Below are 19,329 nucleotides of genomic sequence, written 5' to 3' on the forward strand. Positions count from 1 at the left end.
TTCTGCTTAAGCAAAGGTTTCTCCCCCTTCAGAAACAAAATTTCCCTATTATTATTCATAACTAAAACCAACAGTTCAAAAGGACAGACTTAAAGGAGTCTATGGCAAAAATCATATAAGAAAAAGAAAAGCTTACCAGAGAGGAAAAAAGAAAGAAGTCTTAGCACTTAATTTTTCTCATAAGTGAGGGGCGCCCGGGTGGCTCAGTTGGTTTAGTGACTGCCTTCAGCTCAGGTCATGATCCTGGAGTCCCAGGATCAAGTCCCGCATCGGGCTCCCTGCTCCGTGGCGAGTCTGCTTCTCCCTCTGACACTCCGGCCCCCACCATGTTCTCTGTCTCATTCTTTCTCTCTCAAATAAATAAAATCTTTAAAAATTTTTTTTTTCTCATAAATGTTTTTGGAAAGTATGAGAATGTAGAAAACTGATCATGCAAATCCTCACGACTCAAGCATCAAGAGAAATTTCATGGGACGTAAGTAATATATCACCACTTAAGATTTCAGAAAACAGAATGCGTAATATTCTTGAGGAGACATTAACAACAGACCAACATAGGCTGCAGAGAGGCAAAAAAAAAAAAAAAAAAAAAAAAAAGACAGTAACTATGCCCAACCGGACAAATAGTGGGTACCTTGACATAAAGGTGAAGGTTTCCCCTATCTTTGAGATTCTAGATCACACTCAAATTTTAGCATATGGGGTGCCTGGGTGACTCGGCTGGGTGTCTGACTCTTGGTTTCAGCTCGGGGGTGGTCTCAGGGTGGTGGGATCGAGCCCCACATCGGGCTCCTCATGCTTGGTATGGAGCCTGTTAAGATTCTCACCCCCCTCCGCCCTTCCCACTGCTTGCACACTTGCACTCTCTCTAAAATAAATGGATAAATAAAACCTTTTTAAGTTTAGTATACAGGGCGCCTGGGTGGCTCAGTTGGTTAAGCGAATGCCTTTGGCTCAGGTCATGATCCTGGAGTCCCGGGATCGAGTCCCACATCGGGCTCCTTGCTCAGCAGGGAGTCTGCTTCTCCCTTTGACCCTCCCCCTCTCATGTTCACTCTCTTTCTCTCATTCTCTAATAAATAAATAAAATCGTTAAAAAAAATTTTAGCATACAATTCCAAGAGAATTCGGAAGACCAGTTAGAAAATACTTTTTTTTTTTTTAACGATTTTATTTATTTGAGAGATAGAGTGCACGCACGAGAGCACAAGCAGGGCGTTGGGGATGGAGAGGGAGAGCAGGGAGCCTGATGTGGGGCTCGATCCCAGGACCCTGGGATCATGACCTGAGCCGAAGGCAGAGGCTTCACTGACTGAGCCACCCAGGCACCCTAGTTAGAAAATACCTTCTACCAATAAACATTATACCAAGCTCAGCTGGGCTTAAAGCCCTAGAACAGCCAATATATACACGTGACTCTTGAGCACGTGAAATGTCGCCAGTCCAAATGGAGATGTACTCTAAGTATAGAATATACATTAAACTTCAAAAACTTCTTTAAAAGTAGTAAAATATCTCAAAAAAGTAAAATATATCATTAATATTCTTTGCATAATTAATTACATGCTAAAATGATGTTCTGGATATACTAAGTTAAATATATTTATCTCACCTGGGTTTTTGTTTTACCTCTTTTAATATGCCTACTAGAAGGTTTAAAATTACATATGTGACTCACATTGTATTTCTACGGGACACTGCTACCTGAGAAGGCAGGAAGAAGAAAATGAGTCCTTAGAAGACGTAATGATGATTGCTCTTAGCTTCCCTAGAAGTTCAAGTTTTCAGAAGTATTGAGGGACCCAACCAAAGGGCATCCTAAAGCTATATAAAATGGTTAATAATGTATCTCCAGAGAAAACTTAAATCTTGTATTGCTCACATTTAATTAAAATACTAGAGATAAAAGGACTGTGTAAAAGCCACAGGTATAGAAGATAAAACACAGTTTTATGGGTGAAATTTAAAGTATATTCTTTCATCTATTGCCTTAAAAACAAAAACAACTTTGACCAACTTCTTTAGTAAAGCTCCTAAAGTATTATTTTAATTATAAGTGTAAAGGCTCTGGTGTAAATAACACCAAAAGAACTTTCTGCAATGATTTAAATACTCTGTATCTATATTACCCAATACTCTGTATCTGTAATACCCACTAGTCACAGGAGTACTTGAAATGTAGCCAGTGAAACTAAGAAACAGAATTGTAATTTCACTTTTTTAAGTAACTGAAATTTAAATAGTGGCTACTATCCTGAACAGCACCGTTCTAAAACGTCTTTAAAATAAAAAAAACAGGGACGCCTGGGTGGCTCAGTCTTTAAGCATCTGCCTTCAGCTCAGGTCATGATCCCAGCGTCCTGGGATCAAGCCCTGCATCAGGCTCCCTGCTCGGTGAGAAGCCGGTTTCTCCCTCTCCCACTCCCCCTTGCTTGTGTTCCCTCTCTCGCTGTCTTTTTCTCTGCCAAATAAATAAATAAAATCTTTAAAAAAATTAAAAAAACGGGGATTAAAATTCCTTATTTTGCCCTAATATTCTAGTTACAATTAACTCTATAAAATACTTAGGGATATACTCCTCTCCTTCCTGTGAACTTTGCCTGCTTCATCTCACAAGACAAAAATCTCTTTCTGTGGGCCAGGCTCTTTGCTAATACTTAACCCTTAATTTCAGAACCCAAAATAAGGGCATAGAACATACAGAACCTGGGGTGCCTGGGTGGCTTAGTCAGGTAAGCATCTGACTCCTGATTTTGGCTCAGGTCACAATCTCAGGGTCATGGGATCAAGCCCCACGTGGGCCTCCACATTCAGTGCAGAATCTGCTTGAGATTCTCTCCCCTTCCTCCTCCTACACACACACACACACACACACACGTGCACGCGCTCTCCCTTTCTCAAAAAAATAAAATCTTTAAAACAAAAATACAGAACCAGGTATCTGATCCAATCTCCTTTATGTTATATTCAGCAAAGATTTATTCTATCCTATTTATATACACACACATATATACATGATATATAGATATCCTATCATTACCTTTTAAAATTGAAATTAAATAGTAGAGTAAAAATCTCAAAGCAGATTTACCAACTGAACAATATATTTTTTTCCATAGAAATTAATTATATGGCTATATCTGTAGTTGAGGGAACAGAGTAAAATTAAAGTATATATTAAATGTTCCCTATTAATTCTCTCCTATACAATCTCAACTGCTACTAATTAGCACACCTATGTAAACACATAGTGTAAGATATTAGACTAGCAGTCTTAAAAGAAAAAATCCTTATTAAGGGGCGCCTGGGTGGCTCAGTTGGTTGGGCGACTGCCTTCGGCTCAGGTCATGATCCTGGAGTCCCGGGATCGAGTCCCGCATCGGGCTCCCTGCTCAGCAGTGAGTCTGCTTCTCCCTCGGACCCTCCCCCCCTCGTGCTCTCTCTCTCTCTCTCTCTCATTCTCTCTCTCAAATAAATAAATAAAATCTTTAAAAAAAAAAAAAACCTTTAAAAAAAAAAAGAAAAAATCCTTATTAATATCTTTCTACTCTGTGTGTCTTCCTATAAGCATTTAAAACTCTTACTAAATATACAAACTTAACTGGCCACTCAACTAAGCTGCTGTAATAGATTGACAAAAAACTAACTAAACACAAACAGGTTCTTCTTCAAAATAATCTTATCCTAATGTACACTCAAACATCACAAGTTTGTAATGTCTTTTTGCTAAGAGACTACTTAAAACTTACAGTAAGTCATTGGTATTTATTATAGCCATTTACCTGTGGTTTCACTAGCAAACACAGCAACTGCATCTGATCTAGTTTCCTACACTGTAGGAAAACATCTAAACTGTTAAGACAAAACACTGGTCATTCTTTTAACAATACCTGAAGATGGTAGATTTAAAAGTAATTCTTTTAAATTCTTTGTGTTAATTACCCTAATAACATCTCAAATTTCTGTGGTTAATTACCTATACAGTTGAGGGGTTCTTTACAGCTAACCTAGCTATACCACTAGATTTAATTCCATTTCCTCTCTTTCAGTCCCTGAAGGTTGTTTTAGTTAATCAGACAATTAGCTACATTGAAATTCAGATTATTAGAAGATGAGAATCTATATTTAATGGGGATAAAGGGAGGAAGAATAAAGAAAAGGTCAGGAATATTATTTTCTCCTTTGTTCAAATGAAACCAACTTCACAATACCAATTTCCTTGACAATTGTGTTCTTTTAGGATTTTATTTATTTATTTAGAGAGCATGTACAAGAGAGCCCACAAGTGGGGGGAGGGGCAGAGGGGGAGAGAGAGGGAGAGAGAGAGAATCTCAGACTCCCCACTGAGCACAGAGGTCTTATGTGGAGTCTTAAGTGGCCAATCTCATGACTGTGAGATCATGACATGAGTCAAAATCAAGAGTTGGGTCACTTAACTGACTGAGCCACCCATGCACCCCAGACAATTATAATTCTTTTTAAGAATGTTTATACAAGTTCTTGGGGCATCTGAGTGGCTCAATCAATTAAGCATCCGATCTTGATTTCGACTCAGGTCATGATCTCAGGGTTGTGAGGTGGAGCCTGCTTAAGATTCTCTCTCACCCCCCACCCAATCCCCCTGCCTTCTCTGTCTTAAAAGAAAGAAAAAAAGCTTATGCAAGTTCAACAAAAAGTGACTTGATCATTAAACAAAAATAGTATATATGATGCTTAATGGTTTAGCTTCATAATAGGTTAGAAATGCAATTTATAATCCAATTGTTATCTACCTTCCTAGTATCATTCCACTGAATTCAATGGAAAAGTAAGTAGTCCCAAACCGTAATTAAAAGCAGTTGAGAGACTTATCTGCTTGATTTTTCTACTTGTTTTTCTAAAGGGAGGGGAGGTAGCAGGAAGTTCCTATGAAAAAAGGTTTGAGGGAGAACATTTATCTGTCCTGGATAAAATCAGTTTTGTACCACAACTACCCTTCAAGAATAACTCAAAAGAGCATATACTATTTCTAGTACCACTCCACTAATAAAACACAATTTGAATTTAGTTCCCCTTCTAAATGGGTCAGCCCACAGAAAAACACTACTGCTCAATTACATTATGTAAATAACAAGCAGAATCTATTGGATTCATGAAAATCTCCAGTATGAAAAGTTGCATCTTCTATTAATAAAAGCCCACTAAGAGAGCTTCTTTCATGAAGAGAAATAAAGATACTTCCAATATCTTACATGGATCATTGAACACATTCATTTACCTCTACGTCTTTGTGAAACACCTTCCACATAGACAGAAAAAGAGCACAAAGAGAATGGTATAAGTGAATGCAAAATACTGGCCACAAAATTTGGGGAGCTAACAAGCAAAGGCAAAAATAGTAACTAGCTTAGTAGATAAAGGCTAAGGGGAAGAAACCAAGATGCAAACTGAATCAAAGCCACAGAAATCCCAGAAAGGCAGAGAAGTGAAGACACTGGTAGATCTCTTAAGGTGTATGGTGTAACAAAAAACAAAAAGAATGAAAGTTCAAATGAGTAAGTCAGACTCCTAGACCCACTTCTCTATCCTGTAGACAGGCTCTTTATATTACTGATCCAGATCAGTAGAAAACTTAGAAGTTCACTCTGAATTGGATGAAACTCCTTGCTACCGAGAAAAATCAATTCCTACATAAGCCAAGTAGTTAGGTGTTCTGTCTTTTGCAACTGAATTCATTCCTAACTTGTACAATTTGTTTGTTGACAGTAAAGGTTTATGTTCATTTTCAAAGAGGAAGAAAATGAAAGAGCCTTGATTTGTCCAGGCTTATCTACTCATCCATTCTACTAAAACTAAAAAGAGAAGTCTGAAAAGACTCCAGAGTTACACACTGAAAACAATGTGTACATAAGACATAAAGGTTGGGGGCGCCTGGGTGGCTCAACGTCTGCCTTTGGCTCAGGTCATGATCCCAGAGTCCTGGGATTGAACCCCGCATCAGGCTCCCTGCTCAGCCAGGAGTCTGCTTCTCCCTCTCCTTCTGCCCCTCCCCCCCACAAACACACTCGTGTGCTATCTCAAATAAATAAAATCTTTTTTTAAAAACATGGAAAAAAAAAGACATAAAAGACGGCATCTCAACAATGATAACATAACCAAATGTTTCCTTCATATCCTCACATCTTTCAGGGAAAACTAAAAAATTTCTTTTTCTCTCACATCCCATCTTACGGTTTCATCTTTCTTAAAGCCTCACCAAGTGCTTAGGACCAAATCTTCTAAGAGATCGTATCTTATATCATATTTAAATCAAAAAGAACTGGGGAGCCTGGGTGGCTCAGTCGGTTGAGCATCCAACTCTTGATTTTGGCTTGGATCATGATCTCAGGGTCGTGGGACAGAGCCCCGAGGTGGGCTCTGTTTTTGGCAGGGAGTCTGCCTGGGATTCTCTCTCTCCCCCTCCTGCTCCTCTCCCCTTCTCACGCATTCTCTCCCCCCCAAATAAGTAAATAAAAATCTAAAAATAAATAAATAAATACTGTAGCAATCTAAAGCTTTTAACTGCATAGGAAAAGAAGTTATCTTAAAGTCTTCTGTGTCTCTATCTGCAACTACTCTACAAATTAGTGTCATAAATTTGCTTAATTCAAAGTTCAAGAAAATTACACTCTAAGAGTAAACATGTCATATAGAAAAACACAAATTTAAATTACTTTAATTAAAGCAAAATTAGAGATTTGGGAATGAGAAGGGTTAACTCAATCCAAAACACAACTACAGATCACTACCTTTAATAAGTATTAATATCACTTAATTTTAACAGAGTACTGCAGATATATTTGCACTATTATTAAAAAAGTATACTCTTCATTGCTTAAGCCTCTGCTTTCACCCCATTTTCTATCGTCCCAAATAAAAATTCAGGTCACTAGACATCCAGCCTATTCCCACCTCAAGAAAATTCTTAAAATGCATAAAAGAAAGGGTGGAGGGGTCAAAGAAAACTGAATACTTATAGTACTTTGCTGAACTTAACTTCCTGCATATGTAAGACAGCTTATTTCCGTCCACATTTTCTGTAAAGCTATAAAAATTAACAAACCTAAAGAAATGTTGAGTTTATATGAGATAGCTTACCTTTTATTTATAGGTTTTTCATCTTTTTCATAAGGCTTTACAAACCATTTGCCAATGCGTACAAAGTTCCGGTTCATTAAACACCGTTCCAACAGATTGTGAACTGCTTTAAATAGCAGAGTACGACATTCATAGGAAAGTCCATTCTCCCACACTCCATCTTCCTCTTCTACAAGAGAAATGAAAGAAACAAAAAGTAAAGTAGTGGCACTATATCTACTCAGAGCCAAGTAAAAAGTGTTACAGTTTAAATTCATAAACACTACTATACCTACTACATAAACCCAACTAAACCTCAGAATATTGAGCTACCACCACTTCAATATATCTCCAGACATTGAAATATCAGGTTTCAAAGTTACTCCATTAAGGAGCAAAATGCATAAGTGTCATGTATTCCATTAAAGTACCTGAAAATTATTTTCCCACTGCATAAAAAGTCAATGATATGTTGCAAACATACTGATTTGGTTTCTGTATCAATGCAAAGAACATTTGTATAAGCTGGTAAACATTAAAGACACGCTATACCTAAGATGCCAATTTCTAAGCTGGCTCACTTGTTACTTTGTCCTAATTCCTCCAGTCATTCAGCCTGCCAAAAAAAAACTAGCCAGTTAATAATTAACTCAAAAAATGTTATGTCCATCAGCATTCTAATCCACTACTCAACTATAAAAATAAGTGATGAATAAAAAGGAAGCTTTTGGCACAGAGGCTAACAAGCGATGCATTATTAGCCACCTTCGGTCTCATTTCAACCAAATGATTCCCATTACTCTTCAATATAGGATCCTCTACTTGACGAAGAAATTTTAAAATATAAAGATTTAAATTTTTTTAAAAGATTTTATTTATTTATTTGACAGAGAGAGCGAGCACAAGCAGGGGGAGAAGCAGAGGGAAAGGGGAAAGCAGGCTCCCCGCTGAGCAGGAAGCCCAACATGGGGCTCTATCCCAGGACCCTGGGATCATGACCTGAGCGGAAGGCAGACGTTTAATGACTGAGCCATCCAGGTGCCCCAGAAGTTCAATTTAAAATTTAAGTCTTTAGTGGTATCTGGGTGGCTCAGTCGGTTAAGCATCTGCCTTCTGCTCAGGTCATGATCCCAGGGTCCTGGGATGCAGTCCCGCACTGGGCTCCCTGCTCAGTAGAAAGTCGGCTTCTCCCTCTGTTCCTCCCCTGCTCGTATTCTCTCTCAAATCAATAAATAAAATTTTAAAAAAATAAACAGAACTTCCAATACGAAGTTATAACTACCCTACTAACTATACAGCCTCAATTTTGCCAGCCCATCTATTAACCACTTTAACTTACAAAATGTTAACATAACATAGTTATTTCTAGATAAGTCTAGAAGTAGTTCAAGAAAGTTTATTCTCTATCCATTTCATATCTTTAACAAAGCATCCAAGGAATTCTGCTACAAATGATACTTAGGCTTTTAACTTATTTCAAATATAATTTAGTATCATTCCATAGCCTGTATACTTTTATAAACATTTTATAAATATGGGTCATCTTTCAGTATAAGTAAAAAATAAATGACGAAACCTTAATTCAACACTAAAAATGTCTACACTATACCCATAGAATAATAATAAACTATGATGGGCTTTTGAATAAAAGCAGAAGCATGTATTAAGAGGGACACATGGTTTATATTCATAATCTACACAACAAATGGATAGACTAAACATTAACTAAAAAGCATAGTGACAGTGGACTTTAACTGCACTAGAAATCTGTGCCACTACAAAGGTTAATGTTGATTTTATGTTGTTCTTTAAAGTGTTTCCTAAATTAGTCAAGTCTTTTAAGTCAACTAATTATTTTTCCAAAAAGGTAAGCTTTAAAAAATGACAGTACTTGAGAGTTGGAATAATTTTAAATCATTAATATTAAGCATTAATTTTAAAGGAAAAGAGGTTTTATATTCTATTATATTGTAGACCACCTTATATATGTCTATATAAGCCAAAACTTCACAAGTTTCACCTTATTAAAGAAAACAGTAGTCTAGGAGAAAAGGGAAATGGCACACAGTGACTTCACTTTAATTATTTAACGGTCTAGATCACAAGTATATTCGTGAGTTGCTGAGAGAAAAAAAATAAATCTTAATCAATCTGCTTTCAGCCTAATCAGAGTGTGTCATTTCAAAATTAGTCACATTAAGAGTTATACCTCAAATTGTGATCTATGATTACTAAAAATATGCATATTTTTAACTTCCAGTTATGCTGGGAATATCTCCCAGTTCTTCATTTCTTTGTAATCTATTTAGTATACTTTTTTTATTGCCTTCTCAAAAATCCTTACCTTCTGAGAAGCACAATGGTTCTAACATTTGTCCTACAAAACAAACGTTTACCAAAATCTTTTTAACTAGTTTTTAAGTTTTAAAGCCACAAAGATCCAAGACACAGAGTTGTTACCATTACATATCAAAGTTGTTCAGTCGCTATAAACTTTAATTATCAGAAAATTATTCACTTAAAACTTGAGAATGAATTTGTCTTCTTCCCACAAAGAGTAAATAAAAGAGTCTTTGGAATAGTAAAAACCTGTAATACAATAATTTGCATACATTTTTTACATAAAATTCTTAAGATTTTTATTTTAAAAATCTATCCCAGTTAAACCTGAAGTTACATGATTTAAGAATACTAAATATAGTTTAAAAATTTCATCAGTACTAATTTTCAAGCATTTCTCCCTCATTGCTCTAAAGTTTATCTAGGGAAATTCTAGTTCTAGGGAACTTAATGCTTTTATCTAGAGAAATTTAGGTGAACTTAATCCTCATTTTACATTATATCCTCAAACGCCCACAATTTTCATTAACACTAAATGGGCGTTATGCATAAAACAAAGAAGAAAGGACACCTGTTAGGATTTTTCTAAGCCAACAAATATCAAGTATATCTTCACCTATATAGCAAGTAACTAAGCAACTATTATACTAAAGCAACAATTTCATTTTTCACTGCTGAAGAAATAAGTCCAATAACACTCAATGAAAAGCCTTAAGATTTTTTTGTTGTTGTTTTTGGTGTGTGTGTGGCGGGGGAGGTCACCTAGAAATAAGAGTCTACTCAGCCAAGCTTCTAATAGCCTGTTATAATAACCATAGCAAAAGTACTTCTCTACATGTGTATTCAGATGTGAAAAGTGAAATGGTACAACCAACCCACCCAAGATAGTGATATGCACCTCTTACACTAATTAAAACCAGTCCCTGAATCTCAACACCAGTATCATAATAGAGAAGGGAGGTAGAAGGGAACATATAGCAAATCTTTACCTAGCTCTTTTGAATTTAATCAACCATAGCCTAAAGGAAAAAGTCTGCTTAATGCATTTAAATAAATGTTTTTCTCCTCTTGTATCTGTATCCCCAGAGAAAATAGGTTCAATTTTGTTTATAGTAATTTTCCATTAGAACTCTTAGCATTAGAACTCATCATCATGACCTGAAAAATTTTTACAAAATATCTGAAAACAATGCAAAAGTTCAAATGCTAAATTTGATTACCATAAAATATTTTCCTGAAGATACAGATTATAGTGATGACAAACTATGTGATAGGTCATCAAAATAATTCTGAGTGGGGGGAAAAAACGAAAAAATGAAAAAGCTGACACTCTTAGTACTCGTATTCAACATTTTTCTCAAAACTGACATCTTTAAATATCTCCACAGTAATACACCAGTAAAAATGGATTCTTTTCCTAAATAATTCTGCCAAGCTTTTAAAACACAACATATACTAATGAATAATGAATGGGTCAAAAATGATAGAAAATGAGAAATGTTTAAATGTCTAATTCAGTGTTTGTCTTAAATAATTGCCCATTCATAGCCATTCATTCAACAAATAGAGCCTTAAGCTGGCAGCATCACTGATCTATGGCAAAACCTGAAAAACTCTGGTTTAAAAATCCCCTGAATATATGTTGATGATTATCTTTGATTTGAAGATTTAAAAGATATATGTTCTTGCTCAAAATGGGCAGTACATAGAAGAAATATGACAAATAAAAGTGTTCCCAGAAGACTAGTCAATACAAAAAGTTGGTCACAAGTAAACTATGGAACAGAAGATAGAAATGAATTAACTCGCTTCAGGCCAGCTGGGGCACACAACAATTTTTTTTTATTTGGCTGACACTAGATTCCTATACTTGGCTGCTATTTAACTGTTTGTCAATCCTGTTAAAGCTGCCACTTAAGGTAAATTCCACTATAATATCCTTCAATAAAAGAATCTAAAATTAAATTCTAAGCAACCAATGGCCCATTTAGTTTGACAGTATTATGATGAAATTCTGGTATAATGAAAGTATTTGGACAAGTTGCTAAAATCCCATATATACACCACAGGAGCCAGAAAAAATAACAAATATTTTTAGCCCTGAGTCTGTTTTTTTAGTTTCAAGGTATCAGTTTTCTCAAAGAGTCTCATCACAGTCTAGCTTGCTATGATTTTTTTTTTTTAAGATGCAACCTCAGGAGAGGGAGTAGTTTTTGTTTTTATTTTTGTTTTAAGGGAAAGACTAAAAGCCAATAATGACAGCAATAAAATTCCAAAAAGGTTAAGGCACAAAAGAAAAATACCCAGAAAACTCTTCTCCATCAAGGACACACTAATGGTAATAAAACAATCTTGGCTTTGATGCAAACTTAAAAGAACCAGTCCTACCTATTACATAGAGACTTGTGAGCAGAGGAATTAAGCTAAAATTTTCCCAAAGCCAATTTTACACCTCTATCATACAACCACTAAATGAAGTCTGCTACAAATTTTAAGTTAAAAAATATATATATAACTTAAAAAGCTGTAATCAGAGAAAAGTTTTGTTCCCTAATCCTTCTTCTATCAAAACATATTAATTCAACTATCCATTGTCTCAGAGGAAGCAGAGCAAAAAGTTAAAAAAAAAAAAAGGTTAGTTTTTGACTTTGGGATTTAAGGGATATTTCGAACAAATCTCTTCCTGGAATGTTAAAGTTAGGCAATACTAGTTAGCAAAAATCCTAACCCAAAAATCATTAGGTCTGTGCAAATCACTAAACAGTACTGACTACTACCGCTACAAAACAAGTACTGAGGGTTTAAAGTGTGTATCAAATTAGGTTTGGTTTGCTCTAACAGATTTTTACCAATTAGCAATAAGGTAAGTTTACATTCTGTTTCTATATCTTGAAAAGAAAATGACCTAAACACATGCTACATTATATTCAGACAGGCAAAATTTAAAATGCACTATAGAACCTGATCAGACTCTTCAGAACTATCAAGATCATCAAAACAAGGCAAGTCTTAGAAAATATCACAATCTGGAATAGCCTAAGGAGACATGACAACTAAATGTAGTATCCTGGATGAGAACACAGGATAGAAAAAGAACTCTGGGTAAAAATAAAGGAAATCCAAATAAAGTACAGGCTTTAGTTAATACCAGCAAATCAATATTGCTTCATTAGTTGTGAAAAATGTATACAACATATGATATTAACAATAAAAGAAGCTGGTTGATGGTTATACAGGAACTCACTATACGATCTTTGCAAATTGTATGTAAATCTAAAACTATTTTAAAGTTAAAAGTTTATTTTTTAAAATACACTATGGATGACACAAAAGAAATAAGGGGGTTGAGCAAAGGCAATTCTGTACTTTTATCACTGGATATTCCAGTTAATAAGAAAAACAGAATTCTAATCTTTGCAAAATAGAATGCCTTCCCTCTTTCCCTCATCAAGAAGGGAAATAAAACCATAATCACAAACATTTCAGTAATAAGATGTGGTAGGTGCTGAACCAAACAGAAGGGCACTGCCTGTGCCTGCAAAAAGCAAGCTCATACTAAATTAACCAGCTTTTTAGTTACCACCTGGGTCCTTCCGGTTCCCTTTTCCTCAGTGCTACACCTCCACTTGGAACTCAGGATTGCCTCCTGCAGCTGATGCCACCCCTACTGTCCAGCTGCTCTCTTCTCAGGGGAGCTTAAAAGAAGGGAATAGAGTGCCACAGATGGGAAGAAATGAAAAAGGGGTTAGCTAGAGAGACAGAGGCAGACTAATTATCCCAAAAGGGAGGCAGACGGTGTCCCTGGAGCAAAGAAAAGGGCGAGACAAATATACTCCATCTGAAAAGACCTTATTATTCTTTAAGATATGTCTGATTTAAGTAACAACATTCTAAAGTAAATGACAAGTTGGGGGGGGGAAGCTAAAACATTACATAAATACCACTGACTACACACATTGTTTAAAACAGTACAGAATAGGCTTTGGAATGGTAATTATGATTATACATACTACTAATATATTTTGCTTTGCTATTTCAATTGCTTTCACTCTGATAAATGTTTTAAAGTTAATTATCATTCAACGGCATTCAGCAAAATCTAACAACAATTAAAACCTAATCTTCCAAAATTATATTCATTCACATTCAAGATCAATATTTTAAACTACAGGTATTACCATTTTTTTTTAATTAGTAAAAAAGCAAAGTTAAACTACAGAAGCAATTTTTTAAACTGTAGCCCAGTTTTAGGAGAAAACATATTTAACTCGTAACATGAATCTAGGGGGAAAAAATCCACATAGTGTTTTAATATACATCAAAATAGCTCACATTTAATTATAATAGGCTTTCAAAATACTAGTCCTATGATGGTAAAACTAAATACTACACATCTGTTAAAATTATCTTTGATTCTACAAAATGTATTACACGAAATCTGGAAGAAAAGTGGTCTGTTCAAATGCTCTGCCAACTTTATTAATACTGAAATCCCCAAGTCAGCATTATAGTTTATCAACTAGTTTATATAGTTTATAGTTTATCAGTAACATTAAAACAGTCTCCAAACATTTTAGTTAAGGTGGTCTTTATGACCACTTAAAAGAACAAAATAACTCCAGCATACCAAAGTGAATGGAAGAAAAAAGGAAGCCGGCAAGCTTAATAAAGAAATTTCATATCCTGACATATATATATCACATATATATCATATACTTGTACATATACATACATATGTGAACACATCACTTTACATATTTAGAACTACAACGCATACTCATAACTAAGGACTAATATCTCCAGCAGGGATCTTATTAGAAAAGTAGCAAAGCTGGAAAGCATTTATCATAAAAGAATTGTAATCACTCTCAAAGATTAGCAGTGAAGGGTTTGTTCATTAGAACGTAAAAGGAACTATCAAAACAAATGTAACACATACATTCCTACAGAAACATTAGTCTTACTAAGAGCTTGTTTAAGACGGTCACCTGGATTACATTACATCCAAAAATAAAATAGGTCTTATAGGTCAAATGGACAATAATAGAAACTTCAGAGTATTCAATTTCAAGTAAGAATGTTTTTTTTAGTTATCAAAAAATCCTAAATTTACCTGTCAAGAATCATTACCAAACATCTTGCTGAAGTCATTCGTACCTTGCAGCAAATAACTAATCATTTACATTCCTATCATCAAAGATTGTTAACTTTGACTCTTAAGAATCTAAAGGAACCACAAGCTTCAGTGACTACATGAAGAGCTACAGTTTCTCTTTCTAAAGTAACATTTGGTCATAAAAGTCAAGAAATTAAGATAGAAGTAGTCTTATTGATAGGTTCATAATAAAATTATTTTTTGTGTAACTTTTCAGAGTATGATTCCACGTCCTATAAAAGCTAAACAAGTTGGCACTAGTCTCATTTTAGTGAGTGTTTGAAGGAACAGTACCTAAAACAAAAAGAATCACTCTCCAAGAATAACAAAATTAACATATGCTTTCATATGTTTTACATGACAATTAACAAAATATATACCTTGGAAAAAAACATGAGAAAGTTACAATAATATTTCTAGATACTCCTACAACTGTCTGCATATTCATACGGAAGACAGCAGTGGCAGAATGGACTCAAATGGTGAATTCCATGTGCCTGCAATTACTTTGTTAGGAACTTTATGCTCCCCCATTTCATTTTTCTTAGGTAACATGCCTCCCCTGTGCCCTGTCTGCATGAAATACACAAGGAACCTGGCTGGTGAAAGAACAAAGTTACTCAAGGCTAAAGCCTGACATAATATGGATAACTTAGGTAAAATAAAATAACCACAGTGAAATATAACAGTAAGCTAAATTTTTATCTGGCTTCACACTTAATAGTGTTTCACACACACACACAAAAAAAATCTTAATTTGTAATATAAATGATTTTTAGAAAAAGTATACAATGTTGTTATATATCATTAGTTAGAAATAAGTTGCTTTCACCTGACAAGTCATGGTGAATAAGGTCAGCAAAATTGGGGTCTTCACCCCACCAAAATATCCACAATTCTCTTCTTCCAGGTCTTTGATCTCGCCGCCAAACACCAAGTACATCTGCCTTAAGGCAGCGACTAAAACTGCTCAAAATTGGGTCTTCCTCTGTCACCGGAAACAGAATAGGGGCAGAAGTTGGGCCTTGCCATACATATCTTTTCCATTTAATTCCCGTCAAGTCAGCCTAAAGAAAAGAAAGCATGATTATTACTGCATATTCATTCAAAGTCAGTAGTAACTTTTTTTTTATTAAAGATTTTATTTATTTATTTGACAGAGAGACAGCGAGAGAGGAAATACAAGCAGGGGGAGTGGGAGAGGGAGAAGCAGACTTCCCATGTAGCAGGGATGCAGGGCTCAATCCCAGGACCCTGGGATCATGACCTGAGCCAAAGGCAGACATCTAAAGACTGAGCCACCCAGGCGCCCCAACAGTACTCTCTCTTAAAGCCCCTTATTTCATTGAGACATTACAATTTTCCAATATATATTAAGATGTTAAAGCAGATTGACCAAAAAAATTATTCTTTGATCATTCAACCAAAAATTTAAAGGAACAAAAACAGCTAAAATATTAACACTGACATGTCACTGAATAGCAATAAATGTGTCCCAAAGAAAAATAAAAGAAACTTAACAATATTAAATATAATGTACTTTAATACTGCACACGTAGTAAACATTTCCTCTAAGTTCTGTTCCAACTGGTCACGTTTACTCCCTGGTGTCACACTTGTAACAGAAAATTAATTTTTAAAGACTCATCATTTCATGTTTATAGAAGTGATGGCTCTGATAAAACGTGACCTATACTGAAAAAATTGTTAGTTCTTCACATATCCCTTTTAGAAGTGAAATAGGTGCTCACAAAGAACTGTCAGATTTGTACTAGTCTATTTCCAAAGAACTTGATCCTAAAAGTACCAAAAATAGAGTCAGAGAAGACAGAAATGTAAAACCTGCTGTTATGTTTTACTGCATCTGAAGAGATGCTGATTAATGGACATTGTACAAGAAAACATTTTATAAGAGAGAAGGGCATTAAAAATTCCAATTTGGCACAGTGAAAGAAATTCAACAGAGGGAATTCAGTAATTCTTTAACTTAGAGGTGCAAAGCATAAGGTGCCAAAAATGAAACTGCTGATACATGACTGGCAGTTTACACTTGCCAACTAGTTGTGCTCCGCCCACTCAGTTCACTTACCTATCACATACTCTCTTAATATTTCTCCTAGCACACAAAAAATGAAAAGTCACTGAAACTTTAAATCATGGATGAAGCTAAGCTACTGTCCAATTGAGGACCTAAATATTTGCAACAGTTGGTAGTTTTCAAAGTCTTAACTGTGGATGTTCCCAGAACTGGGCCAACCTATACAATTGTCATTCCTGCCTCCAGCTTCCCTAGACTTTTCAATAAAACGAGGAGCAGCCTGCTCAAAGCATTCTAAAAATGCAAGCAAAACAAATACGAAAAAAAAATTAGTGCAAAACCACAGAACCTCCTCCATTAGTCCGTTTCACTCTCACACAAACATGTTCTAATAAAAGCAAGATGGCTAGAAACTGTCAAAATGGCAAACTGTTTTCAAAGTTTAAAGAGAAAACATGTGAAATGGCATCTACTGGTTTTTACAGAGAGATCTGAACTCATCGAAGGGAGAAACTAATCTTCTGTTAGCTTGACTCATTAGAAAATGTAAAAGGAAGAGAGATTTTTAGTACCTAAGTTCCGGTGTCCTGTTTATTGGGGAAACCAAATTAACAGAGTGAGGAATAAAGACACTGGGAGAATGGCAATAATGCAAAGTGTTAAGAAGGGATACGGGGTCAATAAGGAGAAAAGCAGTAGTTAAAGCAAGAAACACAGAGGCAAATGTGAGTGTCCTGCCAGATCAGGAGCACAAGTTGAAGACAAGACTACGGCGAGGAAGAGTCGGAAACAAGAAAAAAAAGCCAGCACTCCTAAACCAGAGCCTAGGATGGTGGGTGAGCGAACGTGTTTCCCGGGGTTGGTGCGGAGCTCCGCCGCCGCGTCGGCTCCGGCTGGGCCTAGCCTGGGGACTCGGGCATCTGGATCAGACCCGGACCCCCTCCCCCACGGCCCAAGGGCGCACCTCGCGGCCCCCTCCCCCACCGCCCCGCTCGCCGCGGCCCCCGCCCGCGGCCCCTGCACTCACCAGGCAGAAGAGGTTACAGTGACAATCTTCCAGGCTGGCCCCGTTCGGCACGAAGGAGGAACTCATCGTCCCTCACAGCAGCCGCCGCCGGCGCCACAACCCACCATCCGCCATTACCGCCGCCTCCGACCAGAGAGAGAAACACAGACACCGGGGAGGGCGGGGGGGTGGTGGTTGGGGGAGCGGTGGAAGAGGAGGCCTCCGGGCCGCCCGCCCTCCCCACCCACCCCCCCCGCCGCCGCGAGCAGCCCCCGCCGCCCGGCCGGCACCTAGCCGCCCGGGGCCCAGGGCCGGCGGGAGGGCCGCGCCGCGCTTGCCCCGCGGGCCGGACTGCGGCCGCCGCGGAGCCCGCGGACGCTCGTCCCTCTCTGGGGGACAGAGGGGATATGTGCCCCTTCCACAAGAAAAAATAATAAATTAACACAATAAATAATTAAAATGGAGTCCGAGAGGGCAGAGCCCAAGCCCTGGAGGGTTCTCCCGGGCCGGGAGGCGCCCGTAGAGGGGCAAGAAGGGCAAGAACCGGGAGGGAAGCCCAGGCCCCCGGCCCGGCAGCGGCGATGTCCTTAAGCCCAGAATCTCCTCAGTGGCGGAGGTGGTGGCGGCGTCTGCGGGCTCAGACCATTCTCTGGCTGTGTCTTCGTGTCGTCCCTGGGCCAAGCCGGCCTAACGTCTGCTCTACTGCGGCCTCACCGCCCGGACGCCGTAGTCTCCCCCATTTTGTGGGCCCAGCGGGCGGTGTTTTTCCCCCTTTAATCCGAATTCACGGGTTTTCCCTTCGCTTTAATGGCGGCCACAGGGACCAGCTCGCCCTCTCTGCTCGCCCATTGGCCGCCTTGAGGTCACGTGGGCCCGGGCTCCGTGGGGAGGAGAGAGAAGGGAGTGAGAGAGGGCCGGGAAGCTTTCGGCGGAGGCGGTGAGCCCTGGGGACCGGACAGCCAGCTGGCGGCTACTAAGATAGCGCCATCTGCTGGGTACCCCAGCCAGTGTAAGATGACCCCGGCCCAGGCCCTATCTTTCTCCTTGCCGGGGAAATTACGGTGCAAGAGGGTTCACATCACAAATCTGAGAATTAAGTGGAAATTAGTTTGATTTCGTCGGAAGAGAAAGTGTTGCAAAAATTCCCAGGCATTTTCACTCGCAATCCCCTGAGCTTGGGAGTCAGACGATCTGAGATAGAACTTGAACACTTAAAAGTTGTGAGATGAAGAAAGAAATGTATGAGAAACAATATAGCCTTATGGTTAATAGCCTAGGAGTTACAGCCACACTTGCTTGGGTTCAAACCTTGAGTCAGTCAGTTGTGTCTCAGTTTTCCTCATTTGTAAAATGGGGAAAACATACCCCCTCTCTCATAGGGGTGCTGTGATAACTGAGTTAATACGAATAAAGCACATAGCCCAGTGCCTGGCACAGATATACATTGCTAAGAGTTATCTGTTACTATTGTCATCGTTACCTCATAAGATTATTGTGAGGAATTGAACCAGTCAGTGTATGTAAAGTGCCACTAGTGTAATCTCCGTGAGAACCAGCACTTTGTTTTGCTTACCACTTAGTGCTTAAAAAAAGGTTCCTAGCACACAGTAGGTGCTTGGTATTTGTAAATTTGCAAATGAATGAATGGTCAGAAGTGGGAACCAAATAAAATGTTACTTCTCTTTCCTATAAAAC

The 19,329-nt window shown here is 37.7% G+C and overlaps 1 protein-coding gene across 2 annotated transcripts in view; it reads right to left on the reverse strand.

The window, feature by feature from the left end:
- The window catches only part of MED13 (mediator complex subunit 13), a 101,007-nt gene extending 82,520 nt beyond the window's left edge, over positions 1 to 18,487 (reverse strand). For both annotated transcript variants that reach the window (XM_073879506.1, XM_025851084.2), the window contains exons 1-3: positions 17,656 to 18,487; positions 15,423 to 15,657; positions 7,117 to 7,285 (exon numbers count right to left, since the gene is read on the reverse strand). In XM_073879506.1, the coding sequence (XP_073735607.1) occupies positions 7,117 to 7,285; positions 15,423 to 15,657; positions 17,656 to 17,721 (470 nt within the window). In that variant the 5' untranslated portion in view covers positions 17,722 to 18,487. The remainder of the gene's footprint in view (positions 1 to 7,116; positions 7,286 to 15,422; positions 15,658 to 17,655) is intronic.
- Between the last annotated feature and the right edge of the window lie 842 nt (positions 18,488 to 19,329).

The sequence above is a fragment of the Callorhinus ursinus genome, unplaced genomic scaffold (assembly GCF_003265705.2).
Source record: "Callorhinus ursinus isolate GAN/ISIS: 27379988/994484 unplaced genomic scaffold, GSC_fseal_2.0 scaffold34, whole genome shotgun sequence".
In the NCBI taxonomy this organism is placed as follows: Eukaryota; Metazoa; Chordata; class Mammalia; order Carnivora; family Otariidae; genus Callorhinus; species Callorhinus ursinus.